Genomic DNA, 24,486 nt, shown 5'->3' with positions numbered 1-24,486 from the left:
ATGCTTAGTTCAACAGGATCAGAATGTGCAAATCGTTTTTTAAATATTTATTATTCTCACAATGTCAGTGTAACTGACAATTCCGCACAAGCCTGTAAATAAAAGTAGATGGGAGAGTACCAGTTCTCTGCATCCATTTCTGCGGCAGCAGTCAACGTCTCTTTGTCATCTTAATCATCATCATCATCATCATCTTTTCAAGAAAAGCATTCTGTTGGGGGAAACTGCTACTACAAATTGAAATAGGCACCAATTAATATTTACTTAGTATTATGTCGAATATGATTAAAACTAAGGTGACGTCGAGGCTACAATCACAAGCGTAGGCTATCCTAAGCAAAATATGCGTTACCTGTTCGTAGTATGTTTTTACATTTAATAAAACATTGAACACTTTTTCTCCTGTAATATTAACAGACAGTGGGGTTAAATGTTCAATAAATGGACTGGCTACCCCCAGGGGGGTATTCCAGGTAGCAGGTTTAATGAAAACTTTGAGTTGTTTAACCCTGAAAAGAGGCATACTCCGAGTTCCACGTTCCAGAAAGAGAGGTAACAAAACCTTTAGGTAAGTTTCCATGGTAACTTACTCCGTGAAACTAACCTGCTCGCTGGCAGGTTTTCCATGCCAAACTCTGCGTTTCTACCGATCCCCTCCCACTTTATGAGCCCAATAGCTTTGGCAGACACGGCATATCATTTCCTGGTTCAGCCGAGCGATCTCAAACAAAATTTAAATTTGTTAGTTATAGGCTGGGAGACGATTTTAAGATTGCGATTTGATGTGCTTTAATTCCCTGATGAATACCTAAGTTAACGTTACCGTTTCGCGTCACAATCTGTAATTTATTTTAGCAACATTCTCAGCCCTTGGGCCTTCGTCGCTACATGCCGTGGACATGCACTCAGAATTGACCAAATGCTTTTGGGCACTGAAATAAATACAAATAATTGAAATTGTATTTGGTCTTTTTTATTGCCTACAAATAGAAATCACAATGAGTAGCCTAGCCTATTTCTATCGGCTATTGTTCCTACAATTTACATGATTCATATGATTCCTACAATTTACAGGATGTACCATCCTGATACTGGCGTTTCTTTCAGCCTATCTATTTCAACATTGAAGGGGGTCAATATTGGCCAAACAACCTAAACTAATTCCCCTATGGTTTGAAGGAAGATGGGAAACTGAACAGTGTAGCCTATTAACATTAACCAAATAATTCCAATACCAATGGAATTACAGTTATTTGACTGTTTTGATTTTTGGGTTAAATCAGAGCAAGAATGGTGAAATTATGGTTAAATAATTTGTATCATATTGCAAATGAATGATATCAATGAAGGTTAACTCTTATGCTTACTCTACCATGATTATTGTAAACCAGAGATAGAAAGCAAGAGGTGAGGAAGAAGGAGTAGGACAAGCTAGAGCTGAGGAGAACGTCTCATGAGATCAATAATCCACAGAACAATGCTTCACAATTCCTTAAGACCAACTACAATCACACCAGAATCTTGACCCTTACTTATCAACATGACTACCCTTACAAAAAAGAAGTATATTAAAGTATACTAGTATAGTACACTTTTAGTTCACTTTTGATAAACTTTTAAGAAGTATGCTCAGAAAATAGGTCACTTTTAATATACTTTTAAGAAGTATACTTAGAAAATAGTTCACTTTTAATATTCTTTTAAGGAGTATACTTAGAAAATAGTTCACTTTTGATGTACTTTTAAGTATGCTTTGAAAATAGTTCATTTTGATATACTTTTAAGAAGTATGCTTAGAAATAGAAAATGGTATACATTTCTTCTGGAGTAAGATGTACTTTCTCTATTATTATACAGCAAAAGCAGTCAAAATAATTTTAAAGTACATTACAGGTTACATTTTTTCTCATTCTAATTATTAATGTCTATGAAAATCTATTATGCATTGCACATTGAATCTTTTTTTGTTACTGAAGCTGTAACCTTAATTACTGCCGAAACGTTCTGAAGCCCTATACTCTTATATTAATAATTATCAATTGGAGTATTAATAAAAAGAAAAAAGAAAAAGCTACTTGAGAATTTGAAGGTTATACTGTCAAACTGACTGAAGAACGAAATTAACAACGTGAAATAATGAAGATAGTGTGGTTCATTGGCTAGTCAATTCCCATGATGCAAGGCGGTAAATAGTGTAAAAAATTGGTGACAAGTTTGCCGTTTGTTCGAAATACAAATGTAACTTCATGAATTTCGTTTTTTAAATGTGTCTGCTTAGAATGTAGTGTTTTGTTGCGTGGTAATTGTCATTGTTGTGCTGGTTTACCATGGTAACCATGAGTTAAATGACTGTTACGTTTTATCAGAATAGCTGGATTCGAGAATTGCTGATACCTTGGAAGTAAGTAGCTTCCTTCAGAATCTGCAGTGTGACTTTGTGAGGGCCCCCGTTCTCGCCATGTGACGCAAGATCTGATATGAGGCGTATGAGGGTCCCCTAAACATTTAATTTGTTAGTAAGTCATAGTGAAATTAAATTTATTAAATTTACTTCCTGAAATACTGACATTAATGGAAACTGCACCTGAAAGTATTGCAAAGTATACTTTGAGGCTCTTTAGAAAGTATACTTCATGAACTGAAAGTGCCAAACACAGGTTACTTTAGAGTATTCCAAAGTATACTTTGAAGTACTTTAGGAAGTATACTTGATTAGCTGAAAGTGTACTACACAGGCTACTTTACAGTATTCAAAAGTAAACCTTGAAATACACTATAAGTGTACTTTAAAGTGTACTAAATGACCTAAAAAGTGGGCCAATTCAGTTTACTTTGTACAAAAATAGTACATAAATAAGTACACTGCTAGTATACTTTAAGTAACATGATAATAGTATACTTTTTATACTAAGTATACTTACAAAATAAACTTGAAGTATACTTCTTTTTTGTAAGGGTAGCAATGCTACAGTAAATTACACAATGAGATGTGAGAGCCATCAAGTTGAGACTCCATCCAGTAACTCATATTTTACCATATGAAAGGTGGGGGCAGGTTGATAGCCTTACAAGATCGGCCTTTATTTTTCTACCCATCTCTTGGTCAAAATAGAAATTCAGAAAATTCAACTATTAATATTCATATAGGTTATTGTTCCTACAATTGACATCACCTGTGACCATGCATACTCTCGTAACTGGTGTTCCAGTAAACCTTTTTTGAGATTAGCCTTTATTCTTCTACCCTAAGTAGGCCTACACCATCTCTTGGTCAGTTTTTGGCACTTTCTTTACTAGGTGCAGTTTGCACAACTAAATTACTTGTAACTGGGTATACATGAGATTACATTAGCTACATTTCACTGTTCCACATACAAAATTCACCAGCCATTCAATGAAGATCTCACTGTATACAGCATGCCCTGTTGTCAGAATGTGCAAATCGTTTTTATATTCATTATTCTAATAATGTCAGTGTAACTGACAACTAGAGAGGGTACAATTTCTGGGGAAATTGTAGGGTGTGCATGCTTGCTTCAGTTGCAGGTGGGTCAGTGATATTACAAGCATTTAGCCTACTCATATTGCATAATTCAGTAAGAACACCCTTTGAAACAAGGAACCCCCTTTGAAACAAGCTACAGTTACGGTGAGTGTCCACTACAGCGGAGCGGAACAGCGCGGAGCGTCGGCTTCCAATCCATTTTCAACGAAACCGGGTGTTGACGCTGGTGTAGGGCGTTGTGGGAAGGCGAGCGGGGCGTCGACGCTCGCGTAGGGTTTGGTGGGAAGGCGAGCGGGGCGTCCAAAGTTGGATTTTCTCAACTTTATGTAAATGAGGAGCGTGAAAACGCTAGTGTTGGCCAATCGGGTTGGTTTCTTGTTTCTTGTAATATAGCAACTGTTTTTCATGGTAAACATTTCGAGGTTTGACAATTTGAAGATGGAAGAGCAACGCATCGTATGTGTGTTTACACACTCAGTCTTGTTTTATAATCCTCTGTACGATTAAAGAGACGTATACAAAAAATGTATTCCTGGCGCAGGGTTGCCGAGGTTGTCGTTGTCCCTGGTGTGTTAAATTCAGTCTTGTCACTTTAGCTAGCTACAGTACGCAACCTAGCTCTAACGTTCTTCTGTGTTACCTGCATACTGTACTAGTCTAGCTACAGTAGTCTAGTTTACCCGGCACACGATTGACATTCAACGTTGAAATGCTGCTTGGCATCACTCGCTAGCAATACATTAAATGTGTAGTGGCCATAACCGAGCGAATGTTACTGAAGTGCTGTACAGTACTGTACCCATAGCCTAGTTGACAAGATCATGCAACATATAGTCAGCGTATCTGATTCCTTGCATTATGCAGTGTAAAAGCTGTATTTTGATCGAGACAGGAGCACCTATATTTATATCAACTAGAGAGGGTATAATTTCTGGGGAAATTGTAGGGTGTGCTTGCTTGCGTTGGTTGCAGGGGTCCGTATTTAAATTACAGTGCGTTCACACTGCAGTGACGCGATGCAAGCGACAACATGTTTTCCATTAATTTTCTATGGAGCCAGGCGAATCGCTTGCGTGGTGCATTGTGGGTAGCGACGCGACAGAGTTGAGATTTTCTCAACGTTATGCAAATAAGGAGCAATTTTCGCTAGCGATGGCCAATCGCAGTGTTTTCTTGTTTCTCGTAACGTAGCAACCATGGTAAACATTTCTAGCTTTCAGTTTTTAAGATGGAGAAGCTAATCGCCTGTGTGGCTACATATCCAGTCCTGTACGATACGTCCCTGTATTTGTACAAAGACATTAATTTAAAAAATGAGGCCTGGCACAGGTTTGCCGACGTTGTTGGTGCTCCTGGTGGGTTTTCTGTACTTTCAAATTCAGTCTCTCGTCACAGTACATAACTTTGTTCTAGCTAGTTACAGTACAGTAGTAGCCCGGCTGGAACTCCCTGGTCGTATCGACAGATTAGCAGAGACTTTGAGTAATATAATAAAACTTTTTTACACATGTCAACGTGTATGTTCATGAAACAGTTTTGTATTTTGAGTATAAGTTGTACTTTGATTGATGTTGCGAGTACGTAAACCCAAGTCTGCACAATTGGCCATGACAACTACAACAGTGATTTTAGAGAACTGCATTCTACATAATCAGTTTGAAACGTCCCCCCAGCGTGATGAACTGTGGGAAGGCGAGTGATGGCAAGCGATTCGCGTCGCTGCAGTGTGAACGCGGGGTTTACAGCTGATATTTCTGTATATCTAATATAAAAATGCATAGCCTACTTATTTATAAAGATTACATATATATATCTGCTCATTTACAACTCAAAATACTAAGAGTGAAGAGTAGAATGAAATAGTTGTCTTTTCATTTCCCCTGCAAGAAGGAATGGTGATCAGCAACCTCATAGTTGAATCAAAACTAATACATTTGGCAGACCGGTGAGAAAATTGACCTAATCTCTATGACTCAAACGTCATTGTAAATTTTTCCCTTCTCGTGATATTTTCAGACATTTAGCCTACTCATATTGCATTCATTCATGAATAAAAAAAAACCCTTTTGAAGCTTATTTTAACAACCACGTTACCAGCAGTAGCTATCTCAGATGGAATCGCGATTCAAATAGTACAAGGCTAACTGAAAAAAATGCCCACAAAAACGAAAATAAGCTTGACATTTATTTAGTGGAAAATCACTCATTCATAAACATGTCAGTGGTAGCAATCATTGTCAGTAACAAGGCAAAATACGATAGCCCTGCTGTGTGGAGAAGGTGCCCCTGTAAATTGTAGGCTACTATTACTACTAGAATGTCCTGGTAGCAATTGCGTTGGTTGAATTCGATTTCACGTTACTTCCGTTGTACGGTCTAGGCTGAAATGAATTATTTTCATGAACAGATTGACAAAGTTTAGCCTGTGGCAATGGAGTTCAGGTTAGTAGACACTACAGTAGTACTGTAAACAGCTGTGGAGATGTTTTTGTTAGCTACTAGACTAGGCTACAGCGATGCAGTGAGCTACACTGGTTTGAAACCATAGGTAATGATCATTTCACCCACAAATTGTTTACTTGTAATCTAATGTCATAATAAATCCTACAACGAAAATGTATTTGTGAGGAATGTTAATTTTAACGATTGAAAACAGATGCATTATAGACCGCTGTAGTATGTGTTGCCCGGGCAACAGAGGCTAATGTCATGATGCTATTGCTTCAGTGAAATAGTAGACTACTGTTTCCGAAAGTAGATGTACTTCCTTAATAATATTAGCTTATATTGTACATTACGCATTACAATTGTGTGGTGTTTCTGCAGCCGCCTTGCAGTAAAGCAGTTATCTCCCAGAAGTTAACGAGCTGCAAAAACTAATGATCTGCTAGAGAAAGTCACGCAAGTTTTCGTGACGTTAGTGGTGTCAGTGACTGTGGCTAGCAAGTTAGCTTCACTTTTCGCCGCAAAAACGTAATTTCTACTTAAACCGCGCAACGGAACGTAAATCCCAATACAAGCAACTCAATCGCTACCGAGACTAAACGTTTGACACCTAGGTTGTCTATGTAGTCCAAATATTAACAAAGTTTTAGGGGGGCAAAAAGAATAATAATATATATGTTAGATAACAACGGTTGTGCCCTTGCCTAAGGCAAAGCACACCCAATAATGATCGATATTGTAAGTACATGAACCCAAGTCTGCACACTTGTCCATGACACCGTTTTACATTAACTACAACAGTGACCTCAGAGAACTACAACTCTGTATCACTTCTCTGTATCTAACACGCCCCCGAGCGTGGAGCACTGTGGGAAGGCAAGCGGTGCAGAGCATTAAAAAATGCTGTCGTGGACACGCGTCACTGGCAGTATTTCAGATGGAATTGCGATTCAAATAGTACCGTCTGCTAACTGAAAAAAAAGTCCCCCAAAACGTAAATAAGTTTCATATTAATTTAGGGGGACATGGCTAATTCAAACGCAGTTTGCTAGAGGCAAGCTAGCTGCCGTTGCTATCCACTCTTCACTGATTGTTTGAAATCGCAGGAAATTAGAACGTTTCTTTTGTAAGGGATAATTTTGTTATCTTTGTAGAGTTTGTAGAGTTTTTGCCAGTTTTGTTTCGCCATGAAGGGGCTTATTTCCCCGATAATGACCGGCGTTCTATACATTATCCCGCTTATTACACGGCTACTTGCCAACAAAAATAACTTAACACAGTGTGTCTTTTTACAATTTATTTGTTACCATTCGTATTGTTCAGCAGAGAAATAGTTCGCTTCCCTTGACATTGGTCAAATATTCATAGCAACGGTCAAATATGAGAAAAATGTTCACCGCAGAACGTTGGGAAGCCCCATTCAAGTGAATGGAGCATTCTACGGCATTAAGAACAGCCGTGTAATAAGACATAAAAGTTTAGCCATAGCTGTGGCATTGAAGACATTACTGTAGCCTACTACACTGCCAGTGGGCGAGCAGAGTCTGTGACTCTGTGGCAAACGTCAAAACAAGACGCAGTCTCACTCAAATTCCAAGTTTTACACAAATAACCATTTAGTTATAATCCATTTAGATGTAGAATTGACGCTGGTACGAAATTAAGAAAATACTCACCAGACGCAGATCGACAGTTGACTGAGTGTCAACACTGTTGACTTGTTGCTGCCGCAATCGTCAATGGAGGCTGACAGGCTCTCATGTAGCAAACAAATCAACGTTTTCACAGCAACCTATTTTAAAATCTCACCACCTGGCTGTTTTCACAATAGTCATGTCGTCATAACATTTCACTCATTCTGTTTTTTTGTGTAAAATTGAACTATAAAATTAGCTACTACTATGACGCGTTCTAGCATGGCTGCCGCCTAAAAGACTAGGCGGTCTCACGCCGACCTGCACTCGCTCACATTTCAACGACTATCACAACCTAAATTAAAAAAAACGAGATTGCAGTTCCACTCAAAATCACTTTCTCTACAAAGCCAAATGGTTTTGATTTTTTGGGGGTGGTATTTTTCACTCGTAATCCAAGCTCCAATTTGCGAGCTAGAAAGTCTCTATCACGTTGTATCCATGCGTCGTTGCTAACGTGTGTTGACGTGGTGACGTAGCTAGTACAGGTTACCCTTCGTCGACAAAAGGCACTTTGTCCCCACAAAAACATTGTAACCTCCTAAACTGTGCAACTGAACGTAAATCCAAATACAAGCAACTCAATCGCTACCAAGATGAAACGCTTGACACCTATGTTGTCTATGTAGTCCAAATATTGAAAAGGTTTTAGGGGGGAAAAAGAATAATAATAATAATATATATGTGAGAACAATGGTTTGTGCTAGCTGAAGGCAAGCACACCCCAATTACAAAAAAAGCCTGTAAATAAAAGTAGGCTACATGGAGAGAGAACTACCAGTAGCTACCATACATAATTCTCTGCATCCATTTCTGCAGCAGCAGTCATTAATGTCTCTTCGTCATCTTAATCATCATCATCATCATCATCCTTTGTTAAAAAGCATTCTGTTGAGGGAAACTGCTACTACAAGTTGAAATAGGTACCAATTGATATTTAAACTTTGTATCATGTCGAATATGATTAAAACCATGGTGAGGTTGAGGCTACAATCACAAGCGTAGCCTAAAAGCAAAATATGCATTGGGCCTATCTGTTCGTAGTATGTTTTTATATGTAATATAACATTGAACATGCTATTTTATTAAGTCCACCACTTTTTCTCCTGTAATATTAACGGACAGTTGGGTTAAATGTTCAGTGGATGGACTGGCTATTGCATTCAAATAGTAAATCCATTGACGAGGCAGCAATTGTCTCCCACGCCAATTGTAGCTATAGGCTACGCTGCTACAGCCGTGTTGCTTTTTTTCCGGAATATGTGCTCAGATTGACCATGAACACAAAATAAAACTTATATCTAAAGTGTGGTGAATGGTGAATCCTAGTATCGGAGCTCCATAGATGTTGGCTTTTGGTAGAATTCATGCACGCGCTAAACTCAGAGTTGCCGTACTCTGAGTTGAGTTAACAAATTCCTATCAGCTTTTCTGGAACCGAATCTTCGGAGTTTCCCATGTTAGAGTAACTCACCTCAGAGTTCAGGGTTAATCTCAAATCAAATCAAATCAAATTTATTTGTATAGCCCTTTTTACACGCAAGCATGTCACAGAGGGCTTCACATACGCCCATAGAACTGCCCCTCAACCAACCTAAACCCTCAAGGAAGACAAGGAAAAACTCCCAGAAAAACTCCCAACGGGAGAAAAAATGGAAGAAACCTTGGGAGGAGCAATTCAGAGAGGGATCCCCTCCTCCAGAGACGGTTGGCAAGAGAGAGGAGCAGAACACAAGCTAAACATAGTCATACAGTGTCAATGGGTTTTGAAACACCAAAAATCCATTGTTCGGCTTTATAGACGTTGGATGGGACCTGGAAACTCGCTGTTGGCCGTCATGGAGGCTGGTTTCCGGTTGACGACCTGGTCCAGCGTTGGTAGACCGACGACCAGGCAGGTCCTGACAGCTCAGACCCCCCACACCACAAGGGATGTGTGGGGGGGACAGAGAGGAGAACAGAGATTAGAGAATGCCAGGAGCAGCTAACAGTTTCAGTCGTAATAGAATGAGATTCCCACCGGTCAAGTGTGGACTAGTGCAGCAATTTAACAAAGCTAAGAGGGTATGTGATGCAGCCCCACACACCAAGACAGCGACAGCCCCCCTTGGTTGGAACATGAAATCTGTTCCAGGGGAAACAACTCTAAAATAGGTTATATTTATACGAATAAGGATGAAAACAACCAGCCCCCCGTTGTCTCCAACTAGTAAACTATAACAATTAAAATATACAGCAACGGAACTATTACAGTAACAATATACAATAACAGGTTTACTTTATTTGTAACATTTAAATGGGCAGTGTGAACATAAGCTAAAATTACAATTTAAAAGTTACATGTGATACACACATAGGCAAACGCACACCCCAGGTTTACATAGAAAGTACACACATTTAACAATCATAGGATTGACTAAACAGGAACGTTTTTAATCTAGTTTTAAATTTCGAAACAGTATCAGCCTCCCTAATTGAGACAGGTAATTTGTTCCAGAGAAGAGGTGCTCTATATGAGAACGCCCTACCTCCAGCAGTTTTTTTCTTAATTTTGGGTATTACCAGATAGCCGGCATCTTGAGATCTTAGAGTCCTTGCGGGGCAATAGGGTGCAAGGAGACCGGAGAGGTACAGTGGTGCCAATCCATGTAGAGATTTGTAAGTTAGTAGTAAAACTTTGAAATCAGCTCTGGCTTGGATAGGGAGCCAGTGTAAAGAGATAAGAGTAGATGTTATATGATCAAACTTTCTTGTTTTTGTCAATAATCTAGCAGCAGCATTTTGTACCCGCTGTAAATTTTTCAAGTAGGTAATTGGGAGGCCAGAGAACAACACATTGCAGTAGTCCAATCGGGACGTAACAAAAGCATGTATTAGTTTTTCAGCATCATCCTTTGAGAGGAATTTTCGTATTTTGGCAATATTACGTAGATGGAAAAATGCAGTTCTGGTGATTTGTTTAATATGGTACTCAAACGAAAGGTCTGGGTCCAATGTGACTCCTAAATTTTTTACCAACTGGCTTTGAGATACTTTGACACCATCTAAGTTTAAGGTCAGATTGGATAAATTATTTCTGTATTTTTTAGGGCCGAAAATTTGAACCTCGGTTTTATCCGAATTAAGAAGAAGGAAATTTGCTGTCATCCAAGTTCTCAACCCGGAAACACATTTTTCCATAGCATGTGGAAATTCTCCAGGCTTTATGGACATGTATAGCTGAGTATCATCTGCATAACAGTGAAAATTTACCCCAGAGCGTCTAATTATGTTTCCTAAAGGCAACATATAGAGTGAAAATAACAGAGGGCCTAGAACTGAACCCTGTGGTACTCCGTATTTTACAGTAGTGCTCCTGGATGAGCAACCATCATAGTGGACATATTGTGATCTATCAGATATATACGATCTAAACCACTGAAGTGAAGTACCAGAGATCCCAACATAGTTCTCCATACGCTCCAGGAGAATCTCATGATCCACAGTGTCAAATGCTGCACTAAGGTCTAGAAGAACCAGAACAGAGATAGAGCCCGCGTCAGAGGCTAATAATAGATCATTGACTACCTTAGCTAATGCAGTTTCAGTGCTGTGGTGAAGACGAAATCCAGACTGGAGAGGTTCATAAAGCTGATTTGACGAGAGGTGCTCAGTTAGCTGTTGTGCCACAGCTTTTTCTAACATTTTGGAGAGAAATGGCAAATTTGAAATTGGCCTATAGTTGCTAATACAACCTGGATCCAGGTTTGGTTTTTTAAGAAGGGGCTTAATAATAGCTTGTTTGAAATTGTCAGGGATTTGTCCAGTTACAATAGATTCATTAATAATACTAAGCATGGAAGGTCCAATAATAGGGAGAAGTTCCCTACAAAGTTTGGCAGGGAGGGGATCAAGAAGGCAGCTGATGGGTTTCGAGGAATCTACCAGCTCGATGAACGCTTCCATAGAAATAGGGTTAAAGTGGGTAAGAGCCTCAACATGCAGCATGCTGGGTATAGAGTCAAATTCTGTGTTGATGGCCACTCCTCCAGGCCTAGTCTGTAGTTTGTCCCTTATTGCATAGATTTTTTGGTCAAAGAAATCTAAGAAATCATTGGGAGAGAGATCTGAACTAACGCAGAGTGTACTTTTCTTAGTGAGTTTTGCAACTCAGAGTTTTGCATCTCAGAGTTTGTTAAACCCGCTACCTGGAATACCCCCCAGCTCGACCTTTGCCTGTAAACAGTGATTCTGACTGTCAGAGACCTTTAAATAGGCTGACCGAGTGAAACTAGCCTGGCTAACGTAGCCCAGCTAACAAAATGACGTCCCCGAATGTTATCAGGACGTCGCAAGGGAACGTCCCCATGACATTTATTTTGTAGGGTCCCCTGAAAGTCCCGGGGACATCGCAGACAAACATCACCGGGACGTCCATATAACGTCATCATAACATTTAGGGGACGTGTAGGGGACGTTTGTCTGCGACGTCATTGGGACGTTCCCTTGCGACGTCCTAAAAACTTTAGCTATTTTGTAATTAAATGTAATTTAACTTCTTTATTTTTTTGTATCCACTTTAAGTTTAACAGGCTGCTGCAGTATTGTGTATTGTAACTTATTATGTGTATGCTTATAGAAGAAAAAACTGTATAAACAAACCAATTTCCAGTATAAACACTTTATTCAAATGCATTTTAAAAGCCCGAATTAATTTTCTTATATTTTAATTGTGTCAACCCCTCCTCATCCTCTCCCTACTCCTCCTCTTCGTCCTCCACCAGTTTGTCCGGAATCAACACCTGCAACATGAATTAGCTACAGTTAGACAGCAGATCAAATGCAAAGAACATTAAGTGGCAGTGTATTTTATCCATATGCTCCCGGCGTTTTTTTAGGACTGTAACAAGTGAAACGGAAAGCTTCCCTGAACTTCAGTATCCAGATATTTACAACCATTTAGCTAGTGCTAATCAACTTTAATTCATCTACTCATCGTGAACATTTGTCCAACGTTGCAACATAGCAAATCATTATGATACTTTTCTTACAAAACTTCTTGGTTTAATGTAGCCCTAGTCTAGAGCTAACTGTTCAAAAGTAGCTGGCTACTCTACAGTAGAGTTATGGCTACTTGAGTAGCTAGAGCTGTAGCCTTCACCTGTCAAAAAGTAGCTTCAACTGTTTTGTATTTTCTATATCCTTAAAGACACGACACCACTAGTGTGTAGGCATCCGATTTAGAGCTTGTCCGACGTAGCAACAGTAACTAGATATCATGCTCGTCTGAGTCCGTAACCAGGACAACAATGATGCTAAGTGGCAATAACAGTAACTGTCATTATGATAGTTACGGTGCGTTCACACTGCAGCGTTTTTCACCGCTCTGCACCGCTGGCCTTCCCACTGTGGACCACGCTCGGGGGCGTGTCAGACAGATTAATTCAGAGCTGTAGTTCTCTTAAATCACTGTTGTAGTTCGTATAATGTCATGGCAAATGTGCAGACAAAATACAACTTTTACACACATTAAGCAAACATCCGATACTGTTTCTAGATCTGACATGATCTTATCTACAAAAAAGATGCATCAGACATAAACGTTGACATGTGTAACCTTTTATTATATTACTCAAAATATCTGCAAATCAATCGCTAGATTATGACTTGCCATTACACATTCACTGTATGGATAGCGAGTGGCTGCCAGCCAGCATTTCAACATTGAATGTCAATCGTGTGCCGGGTGAGCTAGCTAGACTATGCTGCTAGCACAGAATAAAGTTACGTAATGGGACAAAACTAAATTAAAGTACAAAATACACACCAGGGACGCCGACAACCTCAGCAACCCTGCGCCAGGCATCATTTTTTTGGGTTACGTCTCTGTAATCGAACATAAACGTATCATACAATACTGGATATGAAGACACACATACGATGAGTTGCTCTTTCATCTTGAAATTGTCAAACTTAGAAATGTTTACCATGACCAACAGTTGATACGTTACAAGAAACAAGAAACCAACCCGATTGGCCAACGCTAGCGTTTTCATGCTCCTCGTTTACATAAAGTTGAGAAAATCCGACTTTCGACGCTCCGCTCACCTTCCCACAATGCCCTACGCGAGCGTCAATGCCTGGTTTCATTGAAAATAAATGACGCCCGCGTACGGGCATTGTGGGAAGGCGATCGGGGCGGCGAAAGTTGGATTTTCTCAACTTTATGTGAATGAGGAGCGTGAAAACGCCAGCGATGGCCAATCGGGTTGGTTTCTTGTAACGTAGCAACTGTTGGTCATGGTAAACATTTCTAGGTTTGACAATTTCAAGATGGAAGATCAACTCATCGTATATGTGTCTTCATATCCAGTGTTGTATGATACGTCTATGTTCAATTACAGAGATACAAAAACAAAAAAAATTATGCCTGGCGCAGTGTTGCTGAGGTTGTCGGCGTCCCTGGTGTGTTGTATTTTGTACTTTAATTCAGTTTTTCACATTACGTAACTTTCTTCTGTGCTAGCTGCATAGTCTAGCTAGCTCACCCGGCACACGATTGACATTCAACGCTGAAATGCTGGCTGGCAGCCACTCGCTATCCATACAGTGAATGTGTAGTGGCAAGTCATAATCTAGCGATTGATTTGCAGAGATTTCAAGTAATATAATAAAAGGTTACACATGTCAACGTTTATGTCTGATACATATTTTTTTCCAGCCGGAACAGGACCCGTTACTGTACATAGAGTGCGGGTGGCATTTAATCTTTCATTCGGCCTAAAAAAAGTGTGGAAAAAGATAACCTATTGTGTGCTGTAGATAAGATCATGTCAGATCTAGAATGCGTATCGGATTTTTGCTTAATGTGTGTAAAAGTTGTATTTTGTATAGAACTACAACAGTGATTTAAGAGAACTACAGCTCTGAATGAATCTGTCTGGCACGCCCCCGAGCGTGGTGCACCGTGGGAAGGCCGGCGGTGCTGAGCGGTAAAAAAGTCTGCAGTGTGAACGCACCGTTACGGTGCGTTCACACTGCAGACTTTTTTACCGCTTTTTTTAGGCCGAGTGAAAGATTAAATGCCACCCGCACTCTATGTAACGGGTCTTTTTCCGGCTGGAAAAAAAGATGCATCAGACATAAACGTTGACATGTGTAACCTTTTATTATATTACTCGAAATCTGTGCAAATCATTCGCTAGATTATGACTTGCCTCTACACATTCACTGTATGGATAGCGAGTGGCCGCCAGCCAGCATTTCAGCGTTGAATGTCAATCGTGTGCCGGGTGAGCTAGCTAGACTATGCAGCTAGCACAGAAGAAAGTTACGTAATGTGAAGAAACTGAATTAAAGTACAAAATACAACAAACCAAGGACGCCGACAACCTCAGCAATCCTGCGCCAGGCATATTTTTTTTTGTTTACGTCTCTGTAATCTAACATAGACGTATCATACAATACTGGGTATGAAGACACATACGATGAGTTGCTCTTCCATCTTGAAAATTGTCAAACCTAGAAATGTTTACCATTACCAACAGTTGCTACGTTACAAGAAACAAGAAACCAGCCCGATTGGCCATCGCTGGCGTTTTCACGCTCCTCATTTACATAAAGTTCAGAAAATCCAACTTTCGCTGCCCCGCTTGCCTTCCCACAATGCCCTATGCGAGCGTCGCTGCCCCGCTCACCTTCCCACAATGCCCTACGCGGGCGTCAACGCCTGGTTTCATTGAAAATGAATGGGAAGCCGACGCCCCGCTCTGCCCGCCCCGCTGCAGTGTGAACGCACCGTTAGGCTACTTTTCTTGCAAAACGTCTTGGTTCATTGTAGCTCTAGTCTAACTGTGCAAAAGTAGCTTGCTACTCTACAGTAGAGCTAACACTACTTGACAAGCTTGAGCTGTAGCTTTCACCTGTCAAAAAGTAACTTCAGCTGTTTTGTATTTTCTGTATCCTTAAAGACACGACCCCACTAGTGTGAAGGCATCAGATTTAGAGCTAGCTAGTGCTATCGATAACATTGATAGCTACAGTACTGTACAAATTAAGACGATACTGTATGACGTCTCAATTTAGCCGACCTAGAAAACCAGTGCCAACTCAAATTGGCTATATTTAATATAAATTCATTTTCGTTACGGCTATTTCATGTTGGATAAACAAACACATACATAATTAGATAGTAGAGCTAAAGTTTGTATTAAAACATATTTACCTCAAATTCTGTCCTTCGGGTGGCCCACCTTCATAGGAGTGCGCTAAATTACTCTAAACTAGCCAACTACACAAAAAAAACACTATTAAAAACACAAATCAAAGAACTAAACTATCAACACTAAAAACTTAATTTGAAGATATATGTACATGAATTGATTATCAAACGGTATTGTAGCTATAAATTAAGGATGCGGGGTCAAAAAGTTTTGCTATCTCTCAACGACTTCATTCAACAACAGTAGTGATGTGTCGTTGGTGAACAATTCGTTCATCTTGAACGAATCCTTATAAGGACTCTGGAGTAATGAGTCCTCTCAACGAGTGATTCGTTCATTTCCCGACTCTTTCTACAAGTCTTTGGATAATTTTTCGCGTGACCTGCATAGGCTCTGTATCTAGAGGAAACGAACGATACATTCATTTCACGACTCGGTCTTTCTACGAGTCTTTGGATAATTTTTCACGTGACCTGCATTGTATTTTTTTGTAGAGGAAACAGTTTCCTTATTCCCTTTCGCGTGGCCGCTGTTTCAGTAAAACGTGAACGATATATTTTTTTATCATAATAATAAATATAAGCAGCATAGTAGGTAATGGTAATCACAAATCTTACCGCAGTGTAAATACAAGGTGAACTATTTGTGAAACTTTGGAGAAAACACAATTCACAATCACAATCAACATATAGAAGTCAATCTGAAATGTGCACCCTTTTTAATTTTTCGAAATCTTTGTAAAAAATGTGCATTTCAAGTTTCACCAGTACATTTCCTGTATAATTTCATAATTACCCTTCTCTCATGCACTCTTTCTCTTCTGTCTCTCGTTTTTTTTTTCTATTTCCTCCACCTTGCCTTTAGGATGTGATCTCATCTTTACAAGACCGTCTCACTCTGCGCTACATTGAGCACTTTGCCCTGGTCCTGGAGTCTGGGGGGCTGGACCAGAACCAGAGACTACACCTGCTTCTGGAGAACCAGCCTTTGTCACATGTATGTGTATCATAAATCTTCGAACGCTTGCGATTGGTTATGGCAAATCAAAGTGGCTCTGGGCAGATCCAATAGTTTTAAACTTCAACAGAGGACCCGCCTTCAAGGAAGTTAACGTTTGTCAATGGAGAAATCCCAGACCCTCTGTACAAATGAAATGTACGAGGGTCTGGTTCGGACTAGGCTACCACCAAACTCCCAATTTGATGGGGGTCGTATTAAATTTACATTAGCATTTAGCAGCAGTATTACTGTCTGATATAGCAGATTATTATACATTTGCAAGACACTGAAATTCTTCACGCACATATAATGACTGTTCAATATCATTATGTCCTTAGGTATGCTTTTGATGCATCATGGAATCATGGTTTTGTGTTCATGTAATATGCAGAATGTAGTTTATCATCACACTGAGATTGTAGTGAGTACTGTGTCTCAGGCGGCCGCTGTTAGCTTTATGACAGATGTCTAGGATTGTGCTGGGGTGTAGGAGAGGTACTTGCCCTGCCAGCCTCCCCCTCGAACATTTAGAAGTGCCACAGCAGATGAGCTTGTCAGATACAGTGCTGTCTGGTGTGTGAACAGTGAGAGGGATGTCGTCCATCTTAACTGTTTGAGCCCTGCTTTTGCATTTGTGACAATGCCTTACTATAGTCAGCCTTGTGTCTGACCAATGGTATTGACAAGATGGCATCCTTGGGTCATGTTACTGATGTCTAATGTTTGTGTCCAGCTCTTCCACTCCTGAAGTGCCTAATTCAGCATACATAATGTGACTGCTTCTTTCCCTCAGGTGGTACACAGAACATACTTCCAGGGGATGAAGTGCCTGTTCAGGATTTGTTTCTTCCCCAAGGACCCTGCAGACCTGCTGAGGAGAGATCCTGCTGCCTTTGAGTACCTCTACATACAGGTGCTTACAAACACATCAGGCATGTAATATGACACTAGATATACATAGAGGGCCTCATGTACTGACGCTTTTGCACCCATTTCAGGCGTATTTGTTTCGCAACGTGTGTAAAAGCATGGCGAGGTATTGAAGGATTTAAATTCTTTGTGTCTATACCAATATGTAATGATGGTATTCAATGACACCAGTCTGTGTTCTAGAAAGAGTGGTCTGGAGTCGCAGAGGTCCGATAATATCAGCTTTAATGCAGCAGTTGGAAATCAACAAATACAGAGCTCTGGGGTTGTCTACGTTTCCCTACCCGCAACAGAGTTTTGGGCTGGTTCACAAAGTCCAAACTGGTTATCTGTCCCTGCCCCAGCATATATTATACAGTACAGTATAATAAAATATGAAAAGAGGGTTGAGCTTTCTCATCCATCAGGGAGTTGTTCTTGCCGGCGCGACCCACCTGCTCGGGTGCTGTCTCAGCCCGGTTTCAAGGTTGCTGAAGAGATTAAGACACAAATACAGCCTGTTCCCCACACCCTGAGTTAGACACAATGTTTGCATAAGACATTACTTTAATAAGCCCAATATATTATTTTAATAGACACAATATATTCTTTAAGACATGCATCCTTCATAGAGTCGTACGAACATTCCTGTTGCTATATTCACTAGTGCACAGTGCCCGTGATGCATTCGGTGATTTAGATGCCACAAATATTGAGAACTTGAACAAGCCTATAGATAATGATGGCCCTTGATAGAATTGGTGACACACAGATGGCTCAGAGCTGGTGATGACAGTTCAAGAATTGTACTGTCATTTATTATACATTCTTTAGTATGTACAAACATGCCACACTGAGGTAAAAGCGCAGACTGCCTGTTGTGAGAACTGAAAATGGCAATTCGCGCTTTTCCGTGTCATGCATATGCATTCACGGGAGGGTTAAGTGGGAGTTTCCCATAAAGAGATGGGAGGGGATGCGTAAAGTGCGCATAATTATGTATTCCACGGTATGTACAAAAACCACCTGTGAAAGTGCGCCCCTATTTTGCGGTGAAAATTCTGCGCTGTGTAAACCAGGATGCGGATTTCATGCATATGCCTCCCGGTGAAATGGCAGCACTAATCCAAGCCAGACAAATACATAGGCCAAGTAAACGAGGTGCAAGGATTTGTGCCACAAGGATCACACTTTTTCAGTTGAGTGAACACAAAATCATTATGTGTTACATATTAAGCAGCCATGCTTAACATTACAGTTACTAGAATTTGTAATTTTGGTCCAGATGGCATTTTTATGTGTCGGTGTGGAATTCTGTCCTTGTATAGTATTTAAATTCACTGTTACATCATGAACATCAATTTTGTCATCACAACATTTTTGCTTTTGCTGTTTTGACTTTGGCAGACATCCCAACCTGCAGAGTCTGGCTTGTGCCCCCCCCACCCGCCCCCCGGGACGCAATCCGGACGCATGAAGTACCGCCTCAACCCCCCCCCCCCATGCCGTGCGATATTGATCTATCGCTACTTGAAATGACCATTTGACAGTCTCTCGCTCGCTTAAAATAGAAAATCCCCGATTTCCGGGAGATTGTATAGCATTTGCGGGCGTCACGGAGCTACACTGCCTCTGTCGCTTTCTCTCACAAAAAGATCGACTTGCTTTTAACGTTAATCGTCACGCACAAAGAGATGGATGCAAAAAAGCTACAATTCCAGTCTAGCAGAAAACGCTTAATAGTTATTTTTGTTATCAAGACAATTTAAGTTTACAGTTCCTTGTTCAGATTATTCTTTCTCTGCTAATCAGCTCTGCCAAATGCGAAAGAGCCTTCAGTGACCAAAAGACAATTAAATCATATGTCCGCAGCAGTCCTTATGCCTTTCAGACCTGATCTTTATTCAAACAGAAGGCCAGACCTTCAGCAGTATGATCCATCATCAGCTGTGGAGAGGTGGCTGAAGTGGCAAGAGAAAGCCATTGGCAAAAAAATGGTAGACTAAATCCATATGCAACACAAAGACTAATTCAGACAGATAATGTACTTTCTTCCAGTTGTATTATTCATGCATTTCATGTGAAAAGTCTGGCGATGTACTTGCCAATGGCGACTCAAGCTTCATTGTGTCCATGGAGGGTTGTGCAGGTTTAGTAAATATGACGTAAACTGAAGTATCACAGCGTGCGCTTTCTGCGGGTTGGCCATGGCGCTGATAATGCTACGTTTGCAAATTTATGTACATGATGGCCTGATTGTTTGGTTGTTTGATTAGAACATTACATTTTGTGTTTAGCCAATTGCCCAATCAATTAACCTAATCAATAGATGTTTTTACTTGACCTCTACGAAACCAATTTTTATTTTTATTTCACCTTAGAGTCGCAATGATGTCATCAAAGAACGCTTTGGAATGGACTGGAAGTCTGACGTCACACTACGTCTTGCGGCACTGCATATCTACATCACTGTTTCCTCTGCTAGGCCTAATCAGAAGATCTCTCTCAAGCACGTTGAGTAAGTGTGTGAATGTGTGTATGCATGTGTAACCGGTGTCAATCGGTGAAACTCACTCCTCAGGTATGTAACAGGCCACCCGCGTCAACAAATAGCTAGCTTTTCTTTGGTGTAGCTGGTAGTGGTTGCGCTTGGCAGTCAGAAGTGGCGTGTTCGAGACCAGTCAGGGACAAACAAATGGTCCATAAAGCCTTCAGGACGGAGCAAGACCACGTCTGTCACACCCCCGTTACACGTGCATGCATACAGGTGTGTGAATTCCATTAAAAATCGAAATCTAAAACATCTGCTCAATAGGCACAGATATTAGTTTGTTCCTATACCCAACTTTTCTTTTGGTATGGCAAAAGATTAAAAAACTGATCTGAAAATGAATCTGAAAACGGACTTTACGGAAACCAGAATTATGGTTTCAATGTTATACTGACACAAGAGAATCCCATTTAAAAGTAAAGTAAATGTACCTATTTAGTTTCCATAACCCCTTTCCACTTATAACTTGCCCTGCTGACTCCCACACACATATTGTACAGCTTTCTGTCTGAAGGAAACTTTGTCATTCTTGGGGAGAGGACAAGAGCTTAGACGAGATCTGGGGTCTCAAAATGTGCATACGCCACTTTCCACGCAAAGGTTGTGATTTATAAAAAACAAACTTGACGGAAGAATGTGTGGTCCTCCATGCAAACTCTGACCCATGCGTAGGCCAACGCACATTTTGGAAACAGTGGTAATTTGCAACGCAGATGACCGTACTGTAGTCAGACTGCAGAAAGTAAACGTGGGAAGAACGATATTTATATATTTTGTTTTCCTCACTAACGTTTTTTTCCACTCCATTTCATCATTATCATGAAGATTAAATCCAGCAGTGTTATTTGAGCTTGCACTGAGTGATGATTGGTCCATAAACACCTTGTACAATCAAACTCAAATTCAGCACTGTTTCGCCATCAGATTGTCCAGTACGGGAGTGCAGATGGGGGAGATACCCCGACTGCTTGGAATATAGGATAACATCACATATCCTACATTTAGATAACTGCAGAACACAGTGTATAATTAAATATATTTATTTAATACTGTGCATATCATCATATGTAAAAACTGGAAATACAGCCGTTAAACTCCCACACAATTGCTACACTATGTACTCGTTATCAGTCCAAACTTTAATACTGTTCATAACAAAAACTGGCACGAAGAAACATGTGTTTACCTATTAGGCTACGCTTTTGTTTTCAAATTGTTTCCTCGCATTGCTTTTTTATTTATTGGTGATCCCGCTGCTGTGGCCACCAAGTAGGCCTAATGTGTTTTTTGCGCCTCCATCTCGCCTTCAAGTAGGCTATTTCAATGTCAGTGTCTGAGAAGTTGCACCTCTTCGTTCTTTTCCCACCTGTCACCATGATTCACCATAACATAACGTAAGAACAATTGCATGCCAGGGCCATTAACAGGGTTGGCCCAACCCTTTATGGGGCCCTAAGCGGAATTGATTTGGGGGCCCCTCTAAGTTGTTTTAAAAATTAATTACATTAAACTGTAATTTAATGTGCTCTTGGGGGCCCTCTGGTGGCTACGGGGGCCCTAAGCAGCCACTTAGTTCGCTTATGCCTTGGGCCGGCCCTGGCCATTAATATACTGGATTAGCATTCATGAGATGCTTTGCATTGACTATTTATGGTTGAAAATGGGCGTATTTGGGGCGGGGTAAGATGCTGATTTACGTACGCACACTTGTGGGTAATCTGTGATTTATAAAGGGAACATTGCTTACAGGTGTGCGTACGCAAGTCAAGTCTGAATTTTTTGGTCCATATGCCATTTTAGGCTTTTGGACGTACGTACACTTTTAGTATGAATCCTACGCAGTTTTAGAAATGAGATCCCTGGGCATTTTACACACCACACCCGGCCCGTTGGCTGTCCCAGTTCGGCCCGCGTGAGGTAAATCAAAAATTAATAAATGTGTTAAGTGGTAGGAAATATGTAGTCCTGAAAGACTACAGTGATCAGGCAAGTTACATATTTGCGCTTACGCAGCCTCACAGACAGGAGACTCTAAGTGAGCAGTTGGTTAGCCCTCTAAAATGTCCACCCACGGTAAAAAAGGGTTTTTAAAAAGACATGGACGTTTAAGTATCTGTTTACTGAAGTCAAAGGCAAAGCCGTGTGCTAAAATAAAGTTAATCAATTGCTGGTCTTTAACATACATCTTATGTATTTTTGGAAGGTGTAAAGGTACGTTAAAAAAAATTATTACACTTTTGACATTTTCATAGCCTTATTGTAACCAATATGTATTATTTATGTATTACCAATAGCAGCTCAAAACCATATAATTTACAGTTTATTTTTTAAGTAATCAAATTCATATTGAGCAGAATTAAGTTCAGCCTATTGGTTCGGCCTGCCACAACGGTCCCAATTTATCATGTGGCCCTTCGGGAACATTAATTGCCCACACCTGGCTTAGAGACTAATTAAAGCATCTCTGGTATTCTTGAGGAGAAAGACTGAGATTTTTTTCCAGTCTCTTGTTATTGAATCCTAATGTCTATATGTCTGCCTCCCTATCTCTTTTGTCAGGAAGGAGTGGGGCCTTGAGCCTTTTCTCCCTCTCACTCTGCTGCCAACAGTCAAGGAGAAAAATGTGTGTAAGACACTGTCCCAGCTTCTCAAGACCTACCAACACCCACCTCCCTCTGGAAACAAGGTGTCTGTACTTTCCTCCACTCGCACACAAACATCAAATTGTCATCCACTGTGAAGGCTGTTTTCATGTTTAGGATTATGGAGCAGTGGAACAGTGGCAAGTAGTATGAATAGGTTGATTATTATTTGCTGTGATGTCACATTACATTAGTGAGCAGTCAGATTCTTGCATATGATATTGACACTTTGATGCATTTCTGTATAAGCAGCGAGTTTTATCCATCGTTCATATGCTATCATACTCTCATTGGCACTTCCTGCTTTAGAACTGTCTGTGTGGGTAAACAATGCCCCCAAGAGAATACATATGGGACTACAATAAACATGTTTCAGATTCAGCCTCCCGTTCTCTCTGCTCCAATCTTTTAACAGGTACCTCCACTCCAGGGGAAGCTGCAGTACATGCGTGTGCTCAACGACCTTCCCCCTTTTGGAGGACTGCTTTTCTACACTGTTGGCCTGGTAACTGCCAAAACCACTTTGGCAGCCACTTTTAACTACTTACATCCATATCAGGAAATCCTTTAGGAAAATATTCCATGGGCATATATATCTGACACAACAGCACAGCTTTGAAACCCTTGGGCATCCATCCTACAACTATTGTAATTGCAAACGCAACTCAAAGCACACATATTATTGAGCTCTTAATGCACAGCGTATTTAACTCATATACCCTGGCAACACCTGCATTAAAGGGGTCATTGACTGATTTTGAGGTATTTCACACTGTTCCTTAAGGTCTCCGAATAGGGTATGTAACATTGGTTGGGCTGAAAATGGCCCGGGTGCTGTTCTATGCGCCCTAATGAACCCTGTGAAATAGCCCTGGAATAAAACAAGATGTTTTCTCCCTTTTATGGAATGCTCATGAATATATAGATGAGCTGCATGCTGATTGGTTGGTTTACAACGAGTGAAGCTACGGAGCAAAGACACAACACGGCCAACAGTACTCACTGAAACATTGAAGGTGGAGATTTGAAATAAAAACGTACAAATAAATCTATTGTGTCTACACAACACTGTTTTCAACAAATTGACTAGATATCATTTGAAATGATAACGTTAGTTGTTTCCACTTCTGTTGTCAAAGCAAATGGGATCGACTTAGGTGGGTAACGTTACAGCTTATCAACCAAACTATTGTAATTCAACTAAGGTTCAGTTTGCTCTAGCTATCAGTGTTTCCCACACAGACTAATTTGTGGTGGTGCGCCATAGATGAACTCCAGCCGCCACATATTTCGTTTTGTTGTAAAAAATGTTTTGTTATTTAAAACATGCTGCATTTCCTTTCCCTGCTCTCCCTCCGTCTCTCTCTCACACACTCAAACACAATGTCAGCACACGTTAGCAACGACGTAGATCCGCCTTTCTAGTAAGACAGACAGCGATAACAGAGAGCCGCATTAGTAGTGTGGCTAGAAGTCTAGGAAAGTTGAGGCTACTTTACGCTAGGTACATACGAACATGTCTTTATCTGCTAGACAAGTG

General features: G+C 40.4%; 1 protein-coding gene across 1 annotated transcript in view; it reads left to right on the top strand.

The window, feature by feature from the left end:
• Positions 1–24,486, top strand: part of frmpd3 (FERM and PDZ domain containing 3) — a 112,702-nt gene that overhangs the window by 77,911 nt on the left and 10,305 nt on the right. Inside the window, exons 8-12 of the mRNA XM_084697396.1 lie at positions 16,710–16,841; positions 17,638–17,757; positions 20,135–20,271; positions 22,864–22,990; positions 23,362–23,451. Coding sequence (XP_084553522.1) covers positions 16,710–16,841; positions 17,638–17,757; positions 20,135–20,271; positions 22,864–22,990; positions 23,362–23,451 — 606 coding nt within the window. The remainder of the gene's footprint in view (positions 1–16,709; positions 16,842–17,637; positions 17,758–20,134; positions 20,272–22,863; positions 22,991–23,361; positions 23,452–24,486) is intronic.

This window comes from Hypomesus nipponensis, chromosome 1 (genome assembly GCF_054491055.1).
Source record: "Hypomesus nipponensis isolate SF chromosome 1, ASM5449105v1, whole genome shotgun sequence".
NCBI classification, from domain to species: Eukaryota; Metazoa; Chordata; class Actinopteri; order Osmeriformes; family Osmeridae; genus Hypomesus; species Hypomesus nipponensis.
The sequence above is the reverse complement of the archived record's forward strand: the minus strand, read 5'-3'. Positions and strand labels throughout refer to the sequence as shown.